Here is a 13,269-nt window from a genome sequence, read left to right as displayed (position 1 = left end):
TATGCACAAGAATCTGTTGTGTGATGGCACATGCCTATCACCTTAATCTCTGGACGGTGAGGCAGGAGGATTGCAAGTCTAAGGCTAGTCTGGGCTACAAAGCGAGACAATGTCCTAAGTAAAGAGGGGTGATCAGTAGCATATATACTAAAACCAAATAAACAGTAAAATAGTCTTGTTGCTTCTAAAACTCTCAAAATTGTACCTCAAAGCACAAATATGTCGATTCTTAATTATACCCTATATGATTTATTAGCCTTTAATTCATAACAATATATCTTATTTACCAGTTAACTTCTAAAGTAAGTTTTGTCTCATTAACAAAAAGGTAAAATAATGACAGCTATCAAACCTGATTAGAAGCAACTGAAAATGGGTCTTTCTAAAGGCAATCAATGATCAGTGTCGTTATTTTGTCACCAGTGTCCAATCTGGAGCGAAGAGACATTTGTTTAAGTTATACAACACAGAGGTGTGTACAACTCTACCAGAATTTACCTGGACAATTCCAGGTGGTCAGACTGAGGCCAATGGCCAGTAAGAGTAGAAGTGTATTTTGTGAGGACTATGGATAATGGCTGCAGAAATACAACATGCACAATCCAAACTGAAGTGCTCACAAGTCTCATACAGTAAATGGCTTTTCTACACACACTTCAATTCACAGTAAGAGTGGCACAGACACCTAAACATAGAAGAGAGCACTGACACTGGACAGTGGCCCACACCTTTAATCCCAGCACTCAGGAGGCAGAGGCAGGCGGCTCTCTGAGACTTCTCTGTGAGAAGTCTACAGTGTGAGTTCCAGGGCTACAGAGAAAAACCCCGTCTTGAAGAAACAAAAACAAACAAATAAGATGGTCACACATTTTCCTGGCTTAAAGCCTTCCACAACTTCATGATCAGATCACCCTACAAAGTCTAACTAAGGTTCTGCTTCTGGGCTGACCTGACTCGTCTAATTCATTCTATCCACCCGTACTGAACAGTGTGACGCTATGGAAGAACAGAACCTGGCGTTAGGTCAGATTCCTCTCTACTGTGGGGCTTCCTATAACACCATCTTTCATGCAGATAGGTCCATAACTTCTGGGTCCATCACACTTATCAGAATTTCCAGTGTTTCCTCTGATCGCCTAACTCTGACGAACATAAAGCATACAAGTAAATGTGCCAGAACTTATGCAGCCCATAATTGAGAAAACTGTACTATGAAATTCTGGATGTAGGTGCTCCTGACAAGGTTTCATGAAGCTTTCTGAATTGAGTGAAACTTAATGGGATCATCAAGAGGGGAACTGGCTGATACCACATGCCTTCAAAATAAAGCATTTCTTACAGATAAACATGCTATTTTCAATGAATACACAGACTTCTTGCTTCCTGCTTGTTGGTTTGTGCCACTATTAGCACTATATATCCTTCCAAGGCATTTTGCTTATGACCTGGGGTGACACAAGGACCCTCAGATTCCTGGACTATGCTGCGCTGCTGTCTGAACCAAACCCCCAGGAGTCTCCATGTCCCTTCAAAAAATATTTAGCTTCTATCAGCATGAGTCTAGTGAACAACCAACAATCACAGAAACTTAATTAAACTAAATCTGTTTTCCTATGGATGCTTCTGTGGGTTGTTGGAGTTTTGTTACAAAACTTCAGGTTCCTCTAGCTACAATTTTATGTTAACTTTTTAAAAAGATTAATAAAAAATGTCCTTGCTTTTGTTACTGTTGTGAGTTAATGCTGAACATGTGTCTGTTGGGAGCAGAGGCAAATATAGTTCCCTCTCTTGTCAGGCAAGGTGGTATCCCTGGGCTTTCCCATTAGGGTAGGACAAGCTCTGGTTAAGGACAATAGCCACACTGCATTCACTGAGAATGACTGTTCTTTAAGGCTCCAGTTTAGTTTTAAGAAGACATTCAGAGCATTTATGAGCACTTACTAGCGTGATGCTTGGCATACATTTCTTAATGATATTACAACAAGTTTTTCTTTTCTTTCTGTCTGAGAGTCAAATTGAGGTCAGAACACATGCCAGGCCAGGTCTTTACTACTCAACTAGAGGCCTGACCCAAGTTCTTTTTTAAGTCATAGCTTTATGGAAATATAAGCCACATTCCACCAGAGTTACCTCTGTAAAGTGTACAATTCAATGGATTTTGGCATAGTCAGAGGGGTGCAGCCCTTATCATTACCTAATTTTAGAACATTTTCATAACCCAACAAGGCAACATCCTATCCATCAACAATTACTTTCCATTTCCCCATCTCCTTAACTAATGTACTAATCTACATTCTGTTTCCATACCTATTCTAGATAAACACACACACACACACAAAAGAAAAGAGAACCAACCTATCATACGGCCTTTTGAGACTGACTTGGGTTAACATGTCTACAAAATGCATCTGTGTGGCAGCATAGGCACATGTCCTTTTTAAGCCAGTATCACATTACAAATCCCCCCTCCATTTACTTTTACGGAAAGGAAACCAAAAAGTCGAAAATGCTTTCCCCTAGGTCTTACAAAGTAAAACACATTCAAATGCAGACAGTGTTCATGATTTTGTATGGCTTCTTAACTGCCTTAGAGCTCATACATAACTTTAAAGTTGAAAAATAGATGCTTTACAGTGTATTACAGCTAACAAAACCATCTCTTTTTGTTTGTGCATTCCGATCTTCCATTTTCGTTGGCTCCTGTGACTATCCTTTGAAAGTGTGAGCACAGCTCAAACCCAACAGAAGATTGTGGCAAACAGGAAGCACCACTGTGCGCTCTCTTACAAAAGAGTGTTCTATATCTCAGACCAGAATGTAGTTTAGAAAGAAGCTCCAATGAGCACACAACAAACAATGAACAGAACCAGCCTTCAGCCCAGCAAGCGAAATCAGAGTCACTCCCCAGGCTGAAGTAGGAAGTCCACCAGCACTAGAACATGAGCCACAGCCCATTTAGGAGCCCCATTGGACCCACCAACTAGACAGCTTCCAAATCAACAGCCTTTCTTGATCTCTAATCGACCATCTAAAGGCCTGCTTTACCTTCTTGCCTCCAATGTATCCTCCAGAAGCACCGAAGCTCTTTGTGAATGTTCCCATCATAACATCTACATCCTCGGGATCCAGGCCAAAGTAGTCTACCACACCTCGCCCTGAAGGCCCAAGGGCCCCAATGCTGTGTGCCTCATCCAGATACAAGTACGCCTTGTACTTCTTCTTGAGAGCAATCACTTCAGGAAGGCGAACAATAGACCCTTCCATGCTGGCAAAACAGGGTTAAAAAAACACAAACACTGAGACTTTTTAACTCTCAAAATTAGCAACTGGACACTTTATTTTTAATGCTTTGAGGTTATTGCTTTTCAAAATAAATCTGAAAATTCCACCTCTGGTTTAAAACTAAGTTATGCAGTATACTGACTTGGCAGGAAACAGGAGGTTGACTTCTCAAAAATAAGTGCCGCACTGTAACTGATTTTATTTCAAAACAGAAAGAATTAAAGCTACAGCAGATTATTTCTGTTTGCTTTTGTGGGACTAGGGATTAAAGCTGGGGCCTTGCATATGCTAAGAAAGCATTTTACCACTGGGCCACATCTCCCCCACATGTGTCTTCTAAAGCTTGCAATTACAAGCAACATTAGACTTTGTATTCATTGTACATGCCTTGAGTTCCTGCCCAGGGATTCCTTCAGTGGACTGTGGCCTAGGATATTTCTTTTTTTTTAAATCAAAGTTGTTTTTGGTCATGGTTTGTATCACAGCAATAGAAATCTAAGATAGATTGTCCAAATTAACAAAAGAAAAAAATCTTAAAACTAAAATACAGCCTGGTATGGGGGCATATGCCTGTAAATCCTAGCACCCAAGAGGCAGAGGCAGAAGCAGAATTAGGAGTTTAAGGTCAGTGTGAGCTACATGAGACCGTATCTCATAAAATAACAACAAGTAACATATTTTTAGTTATTTTGATGTGAGTTTTGTGGTGCTGGAGATTGAACCCAGGGTCTCACGAATGCTAGAGCACAACCACTGTGGGAAGATCTTGCCATGGACTCTGGGTGAGCTTCAACCAGACGGATCACCTGTCTCGGCTCTCTGAGTGCTGGAATTACAGGTATGTACCACCACTTCTGGCTTTGTCATTTGTCTTTGATAAATTAGAATCTTTTATGCATAAGCTTTTCATAAACAGTTGAAAAATAACTTTGATAGAAGAAGGATCTGAAAGCTGTGTACCATACAGACTTAAAGACCTTTGGGCTCAGTGCCTCCTGTTCCCAGGAATTTTTAACAAGTCATGAGCACTATCTCCTTAGTCTCCAGCGCAGGCTAGTCTAGTGAGTCCTTCAGCTGAGAGTGTACATGACCTTACAGGCCGAGGCCACAGGCAAGTGCAGTAGAGCAAGAGTACCTATATATGCCTTCCACCAGGATTAGGATTTTCTTCCAGGGCCTTCTTGTCCGAGGCTGACCATAAACAATGGCATCTTTCAAAAGCTTCTCCAAGCTTTGCATATCTATGGCACAAAGAGAGAATTCAGTACCCAAGTGTTTTTTTCTAACAGTATCAGAAAAATAAGAATATACATTTCTTATTTAGAAGTGTCTCAGACAGCAAAAGACATTAGCATAATTAGAGCTGAGCAGAAAAGATGTTAAGATATTGCTTCATTAACTGACATCTAAATGTGACAAATGTTCAAAGTAGAGAATTAGGTGTGTCAACTCGACTTCCTGACCGAGGAATCTGACCTGACCAATTGTAACCTCCTGGCCGACGACCTCGTGACTGGCTTGGACCATCTCATTGCAAAATCCCTTCCTGCCCTGGCCCTGCCCCCCATCCCAACCCAAATTCCTCACCCAGGGGCTATATAAGTTGCAACCATGACGCTAATAAATGGAGGCTTTGACAAGAGAATTTTGCTTGGCCTCGTTCCTCTCTCTTGCCCATGTCTTTTCAGACAGCGCCTCTCCGGGACCCTGGAATAACCGACCTGCCAGGCGGGTTACAACCCCTAGACTAACTGACCTGCCAGGGCGGTCTACAGATGGTTAGATAGAAAATCTCTGCCTTTGAATTAGCTTTTCTGTGTTTTTAAAATCAAACTTCATCTTTAAGTGATTCATTCAGAAATAAATGTATAAAGATAATATATGTTCCTTCTAAAAAGCAAACATGCACGGGCCCAGAGAGACGGCTCAAGGTTTTAAAGCACTTGTTGCTCTTGGAGAGGACCCATATTTGAGTCCTAGTATCCACAGGGTATTCATAACCACCCATACGTCTAGTTCCAGGGGATCCAATGCCCTCTTCTGACCTCTGTGAGCACCAAGCAAGCACGTACATGCAGGCGAAACACTCACACATAAAACAAAATAAATATATCTTTAAAAATAAAAAGTAAACATGGAGAACAAACTTCAAAGTGCATGATCTATTTTCTTTTACCCAAATGCATTCAATAGCTGCTTATTAAACAACTGGTTAAAAATATGCCAGTTTGGGACATGCATGAGTCTAAGCTTAAGTCAGCTTGGCACTCTGGTGTGGGAGGTCCTTCTGTATATGTGCTGCTTTTACTGGTTAATGAATAAAGAAGCTGTTTTGGGCCTACACAGGACAGAATAGAGCTAGACGGAGAAAAATAAGCTGAATGCTGGGAGGAAGAAGGTGGAGGCAGAGGGGAAAGGCTTCAGTTGCCAGGTGGAACCTTGCCGGTAGGCCACGAACCTCATAATAAAATATACAATAATGGAAATGGGTTAATTCTAGATGTAAGAGCTAGCTAGCATGCTTAAGTGATTGACCAAGCAGTGATTTAAATAATATAGTTTCTGAGTGATTATTTCAGGTCTGGGCAGCCGGGAACAAACAGGCAGCCTTCTACAAGAGCATTACTCAGCTGAGATCGTCCCACGTTCCCTCCGTCAGCTGTGTTGCTGAAAGACAGCGTATTTGGGGCTATCATTAGTAAGGACCATAGTTTTCCTCTCAAACGTCTCCATCTCTATAGACTTTATACTTAAAATATTTGTTTTGAATGACATTAAAAAAATTCTCCCTAAAATCTAAGCAACATTAAATGTGAGGAATATGTTATACAAGTGAGAGGCCCTACACTATAAACTTTCATTCTGTGTTCTTTACTGCTTATCACTGAAAGAAAGGGTCAAAATTGTATGACTTTGTCTTTCTTATAATTGAACTTTGATAGGAAAAGGAAATAGTGTGATAAAAACACACAGCAGGATGGGCAAAGGTCATGACTGTGCCACACCTTTCAGTATTTGCAGCACAGCAATCGGCGTACTGCTTGACAGCCCAGAGCAGGAGACAAGTGAGTGCGCTCACTGTAGCTGTTTCCTATGTTTATATACAGAAAGGAGACAGAAAGGAAACAGTGGTTCAACACTTTAGACAAAAGGAAGATCACAGGAAAAAGAAACTGAATGTGGCAGTGCATGGCTGTAATCCTAGCAAACTAGAGGCTGAAAAGGAGAATCCTTATAAAGTCAAAGACAATCTAGGATAGATGGTAAGTTCCAGGCTAGCCAGGGCTACATAATAAGACCCTGTCTCAAAAAGCAAGCAAGCAATAACAGTAGGAAAGGTCTTCTACAAACTTTAGACAAAGGGAACTATCTATAGCAAGAACACTTGGACAGATTACAGACTTAGGGAAACTATTTCCATCTTTCTTCCATCATAGACCATGTAAATTAAAGTTTAAATATGCCACAAAACTCCTAAAGGAAAATGTGAGAGAACAGACCCCCTTTACTGAAGAAGCATTAAATACAACTTAAAAGTCAAAAAATTTTGGTAAGTCAAAATAACAAGACATTTAAATAAAAATAGCGTGACATAAAAGGACAATACAAAGAGCTCCTAAAATCAATAAAAAGATATTAGCTTGAGATTAAATGAATTATCAAGAAATAGCTACAAATACAATAGTTGCATGAAAAAACCGCTCTATACCTAAAAAAATAAAATAAAACCCCAAAACTATGCCCTTATTAGGTTCAGAAAGATTTAAAATGATACATAATAGACCATGTTGGCCAGTGGGTACAAGTGGCCAATGTCACATTTGTTATTTGAAAAGGTATTAAAAACATACTTGCTGGGTGGTGGTGGTGCATGCCTTTAATCCAAATCCCAGCACTCAGCAGGCAGAGAGAGGCAGGTGGATCTCTGTGAGTTCGAGGCCAGCCTGGTCTATGGAGTGAGTTCCAGGACAGTCACAGCTACACAGAGAAACCCTCTCTTGAAAAACCAAAAAAAAAAGCACACCCTTTTCCACGGGCACTCTGAGGGTGCTCAACACTAATCAGATGATCATGGAAATATGTTAGCGCAGTGCTGCTTACAGTTAAAAGCTCAAAAAGGATTTAAGGACAAACAGAGGAGACAACGAGCTATGGTCTATCTGGACACGTAACATTTAAGCATAGGGAAGAGTCACAGGCATGGACAAAAAGGTAGCAATATTTATGGTTAAAAGTTTCACAACAACAATGAAAAGGTCTTAATCACATACAAAACACTTCCAGTCTCATTGTAGAACATTTTACTTAAGATAAAAAGAAAAAAAGAAACAAGTTATTGCCATCCAATCCTTCCTTCCAGAGATACAGACCTAATATTATATTATTCTACAATTTCATCTGCATACATACATTTTTGCAAGAGATGATATTTTAAATACAGCTGGATGATCTTTCTCCCTATATGTGTTTTAAATTATAAAAATATGATTTTTACAAGTTTTTATATAAATAATTTTTTAAGATTATGATTTGTGCACTTTAATTTTTTAAAACTATGATTTATGCATTTTAAGAACTGCACAAAGGTATTTCCATTTAGGGAACAAGTTTTAGCTTGACAACACCATTCCCTACCATCTTTGTTTATTGCTGTAGTTTATGTCTGTTCTCTTTTTCTTGAACATGTGTCTATATGTATGTATGTATGTGTGTGGTATATGTGTATAAACTTATGCATAAACACACACGTGCAGGTACACATTTGCAGAGGCGAGAGGTTAATGCCAAGTGTCTTCCTCAATCATACTCTACCTTATTTTTAAGACATGGTCTCTCCTGAACTTCTAGCTCAGCAATTGAGCTAGACTGGCTAGCCCCAAAGATCTTGCTGTCTCCATCTCCCAGTGCTGAGATTATAGGCATGAGGTGCCATGCCCATCTTTTTATAGCAGTGCTGGGGATCAGAACTCAGGTTTTCACACTCATGTGACAGAGACCTTATAGAATGAGTGCAGCCTTAAATGGGTACTGGGAACCAAACTCAGATCCTCTGTAAAAGCTGTGCACATTCTTTAACCACTGAGCTACCTTTCCAGCCCCAAACTTTGTTAAGTGTGTGTCTTGTGCCTGTGTGTGATGAGAGGTGAGGAAGGCTCACACCACAGCACAAGTGTAGTGCAAGAAAACAACTTTTAGAGTCAGTTCTCTTTTACACGGATGGGTTCCAAGGATTGAACTCACACCACACAGCTTGTGTAGCTAACTCCTCACCTGCTGGTCCCAGCCGTTGTATTGTATTTAGTTGTTGCTTAACTATTTGCATCTCTTCACTAATCTTACTCCTAGTGTCAAGACAAGACATGCTATGTATCCAACAAACGTATCTGAACAGAGATTTACTAACAAGGAAAGGAGAGATGGAAAACCTAAGAATCAAATCAAGGGAAGGCAGTATAAACTGCAAAAAGGAATCCCATCACCATGTTCTCTTCATTCGTAGATGGATAGACAGATATAGAGATACACACATATTCAAGCTGACCTCATGAAAAGTCCTCCCAAGTGCTAGGTTTACAATCACGTGCCACCATATTCTGCTTTTATTTCATTAAAGGAACAAAAAGTGTCTTTTGAAAAGACTGGACCAGAAGAACATTTTAAATCTTCTACTTCAGCTGCCTTGTACTTCCTACTACTACTGTAACTTTGTCATCACCAGACAGTAAAGCCAATGGCAAAGCCCAGAATAACTCACTGTTGTGTTTGAAGATTCGAATGGTTGCTCCCGACAGCCTGGCTCCTAGAACCAGTGATGCATGGTTCAGTTCATCACTCAGAATCAGACAACCCTGCAAAGTCACAAGCACAGGAAGGTAAGACACTAATCTCGCTGAAAACAGTTTTCAAAGACGCTTTAGAAGCATATGCAGAATTCGATCCTGAATCTCTCTAAGTTGCTTGATTGTTCATCTTAAAGGCTGGTAGGACACATGATCTAAAACGTGGAGCTCTGTATTGAGTCTCTTGTGCCCATGTTTAGATAAAAAAGATTTTCCTTTGTAAATTGAAGGTGATATAATACCTATTTCATGTGTTATAACAAAACAATGCCTTAAAATCCCTTAACAAACTGCCTAAAGCATATGCACTTAGATGTCACCTCCTAATATTTCATATTCATTTTATTTTTGAACCAACTATATAATAGAACCTCACAGTAGACTACAAGAAAAAAAGCCAGATTGATAACCTAAAAATGTTAACTAAAGGGTCTGAAAAACAACCTTGCGAATTTTGCCTGAAAAATAAATTGATGGAGGTGGGTCTTGTATCTTATCTGTTGCCTTCATTGGTTAACTAATAAAGAAACTGCCTTGGCCCTCATAGGACAGAAAATTAGGTAGGCGGAGTAGACAGAACAGAATGCTGGGAGAAAGAAGTTTAGTCTAGGAGTCGCCATGATTCTCCCACTCCAGACAGACGCAGGTTAAGATCTTTCCTGGTAAGCCAGCTCGTGGAGCTACACAGATTATTAGAAATGGGTTAGATCAATATGTAAGAACTAGCCAATAAGAAACTGGAACTTATGGACCAGGCAGCGTTTAAAAGAATACAGTTTCCATGTAATTTTTTCGGGGCATAAGCTAGACCTAGCTGGTGGCCGGGAGATAGAGCGGCAGGGAAGCGGCCCACAGCTCCTCACAACAATAAATTATCTGGAAAGAGAAGGAAGTTGGGAGAATGCTTTTAAAGTACACTAGACTAGAGCTTTGCATGCTAAGTCAGGCTTACAAAAGAGCAGTCCTCCTGCTCTTCTCCCAGTGATTTCAATTTAGACTTGAGAGGAGCTGCAGGGGGCATGGAGTCCCACCATGGCCTTCACCCAGCTTCCCTTTAGTAGCACCTTACCAGTGCAGCATCTCCCAAAGCCCAGAGGTTAACTGTGACACAGTACACTGATGAATGCAAAGCCTAGTTCATGTCTGCGATTAATCGTTTCCAGTCTACCCTTGGCGTCCATTGAGGCACCATCTTCATTTAATTGTAGCCCCTAGTCTTTTCCAGGGTACTTCCTGACTCCCACGTGCTGGCTGTCCCTTATTTTGTATAACGTCTCACTGCAATTTGTTTACTGTTTGTTCCATCTGTTCCTTAGAGAATCAGTTACAGCTGAACTGGAGTCACACTAACCGTTTACAAAGAAAACCTTGAGGACCAGTAAAGCAATGTGACATGTTCACAGTCACGGACAAGTTTGACCGTGTAACCAACAGAAAAGCAAAACCCAAGTCTGAGGCAACCCACTGCGTCTATCAATGTGCCTAAACATCCATGCTAAGATGTAAAACAAACAAAAGAGAAAACAACCTCAGGGGTTCTTTTTGAGCTGACAGTGCTGGGTAGCGACATTTAGAAAGCATTTTACCTCTCCTTACTTTAGCTGTAACAAGTTCAACTACAGAATGGACATGCAGAGATACAGACACACACATTACGTTTATATAAAATTTACCTATATATCAAGGTAAATGCATTTTCTTTCTGTTTGTTTTTTGTTTTGCTTTGTTTTTTTCAAGATAAAGTTTCTCTGTAACATTGGAGCCTGTCCTGGAACTCACTCTGTAGACCAGGCTGGCCTAGAACTCACAGAGATTCACCCGCCTCTGCCTCTGAGTGCTGGGATTAAAGGCATGTGCCACACTGCCTGGTACATTTTCTTATTTTTATACTTAGGTAAAACTATTAGGTTTCTGAATTAAACCTTTCTTTCATAATTTTAATCTTTTGGCATTTATTTTCATTGGAATTCTTTCAAAATTGTACAGGAAGAGGGAAAGACCACGGGTTCTAGGAGGAAAACTCCAACTAGTACTGGTTCTGCAAGATGTACTTGCCAAAAAAAAATCTGTGATGGAGTATCTATCATTGTAAACTGTGCTTAGCCTAATGTTAATAATAGGGCAACTGGATCAGGATGTGTTTATCAAAACAAAGAACATATGTATAAGAGAACTGCCACAAATGATGCCATCTTACTTTGCCAACAAGAGCAGGAATGTTCATTGAATTTGTGGCAAATCCCATGCCATAGGTCATAGCAGCTTCCACGCCCAAGAACCTTGCTACCAGTTTCTCTAGTTCTTCATGCTTGTCCAGGTTTCCTGTATGAAGAAGTCAATTAATGAAATCAGTATCATACTCAATTTTAAAATTACTAATTTATTAAGAGAAAACTGGACCAGCAAGACGGATCAGTGTGTACACTTGCTGCCAAGCCTGAGCACCTGAGCTCAATTCCTGGAACAAACATGGTATATGGGAGAACCAACTCCTGAGAGTTGTCCTCTTACCTATGCCACACATACACATGCACACAAATAAAATCAAAATATTTTTAGCAGGGTGATGGTGGTACGCGCCAGAGGCAGGCAGATCTCTGTAAGTTCAAGGCCAACCTGGTCTACAAGTGAGTTCCAGGACAGCTACAGCTGTTACCCAGAGAGACCCTGTCTCAATAAAAACAAACAAAAAACTTACAAATAAATAAATAAATAAAATAAAAATAAATCAATCCACGTGTTGCATTTTCCAACTCAGTTCATCAAGAAGCTGACACTATAAACAGCAACAGCTGTAAAAACACAAGAGCTGTTGCAGGTTCGGCAGCACATACACTAAAACTGGAACGACACAGAGAAGATTAGCATGGCCCCTGCACAAGGATGACACGCAAATTTGTGAAGCCAAAAAAAAAAAAAAACAAAAAACAAAAACCACAACAGCTGATATATTCAGATTTAGCAGCTCTGGAGAAAAAGGAAGACTACTAACTCAATGTTTTCATGTTCTAGTCTCAGGTCTAAGATCTAACAAGTTTGTGTCTACATTTTTGAAGTCACCAGTCATGCAAAACAGTGTAACTGGCCTGTTGCAAAGAGAGAATACACAGAGGATAAGAAGCTAGACAGCAGAAGTATCAGCAGCACTGCTGGCCAGCTGAGGTACCAGCTGTGCCCATGACACCACCTATCCTCAGGGATAATGGCTCACTTGAAACCACATGGAGCACACCTATTCTCACTTTCAAATGACTGTTAAGTCTGTACTATGACAACTACAGTGGCTTTCGAATCCCTAATGACTGAATGATTTGCACAAAGAATCAAGACTGAAAAAAGATTGTTGATCTTGAATGCTATGTATCATTAAGACTTTAACAAGTATTCATCGGCTGAGCACCACCAATAATAATCCCTTATCAATCTCAAGATGTTGTTATAAAGATCAAGATAACATGCTGGTACTTTACAAAATTCGCAGTGCCATAAAGATACACAGTGCTCACTGTACCCGATCCGTGTGTAGCTCTCTAGCTCACACCACTGACCTGTGATTTCTCAAGCTTCAGCTACAAAACTTACTTTAAAGGTGGAACTGGTGAGGTGGTGATGGCACACGCCTCTAATCCCAGCAGTTAGAAGATAGGCAGGCAGATCTCTGAGTTCGAGGCCAGTCTGGTTTACAGACTGAGTTTCAGGACAGCCAGAGCTACACAGAGAAACCCTGCCCTGAAAAACCAAAACCAAAACAAAAGAATTCTACTGATATTTTCTGTTGACAAGTTAACACACACACCCCAAAACACTGGGAGGACAAGAACTGAAACTCCATTTATGAATACTTGTAATCCTTAGCACAATTAGTGAAACACGAGAAATACAAGCATGGTAATGTAAAGGGTAAACTGCTTCACTAAAGATATCCTGAGGGGCTGAGGAGGCAGCTCTGTGATGGGACAGATGCACAGCATGTCCAAAGACCAGAGTCAGACTCCAGAACCAAAACAAGACAACTCCAATTCCTTTCCCTCAGAATACAGCCACTTTGGAAATTCTTCACAAAAATAATCAAGATAAAATAAGGTCCTGACAAACAGACATATACAGAGGAGGCACAGAAGACGACAGTGTCTGACACACAGGAAGA

General features: G+C 40.3%; 1 protein-coding gene and 1 non-coding gene across 2 annotated transcripts in view; one reads left to right on the top strand and one right to left on the bottom strand.

Annotated features, from left to right (window-relative positions):
* Positions 1-13,269, bottom strand: part of Sptlc2 (serine palmitoyltransferase long chain base subunit 2) — a 72,700-nt gene that overhangs the window by 23,493 nt on the left and 35,938 nt on the right. The window contains exons 5-8 of the mRNA XM_050152384.1: positions 11,320-11,444; positions 9,038-9,131; positions 4,418-4,523; positions 3,046-3,265 (exon numbers count right to left, since the gene is read on the bottom strand). Coding sequence (XP_050008341.1) covers positions 3,046-3,265; positions 4,418-4,523; positions 9,038-9,131; positions 11,320-11,444 — 545 coding nt within the window. The remainder of the gene's footprint in view (positions 1-3,045; positions 3,266-4,417; positions 4,524-9,037; positions 9,132-11,319; positions 11,445-13,269) is intronic.
* On the top strand, positions 11,936-12,040 carry LOC126507786 (U6 spliceosomal RNA). The gene has a single exon (XR_007593640.1). It is a non-coding gene; the product is annotated as a U6 spliceosomal RNA (small nuclear RNA).

This window comes from Alexandromys fortis, unplaced genomic scaffold, assembly GCF_014885135.2.
Source record: "Alexandromys fortis isolate MF-2015 unplaced genomic scaffold, M_Fortis_MF-2015_v1.1 scaffold_47, whole genome shotgun sequence".
Classification (NCBI taxonomy): domain Eukaryota; kingdom Metazoa; phylum Chordata; class Mammalia; order Rodentia; family Cricetidae; genus Alexandromys; species Alexandromys fortis.
Note: the sequence above shows the minus strand (reverse complement) of the source record. Positions and strands in the feature narration are given on the sequence as shown.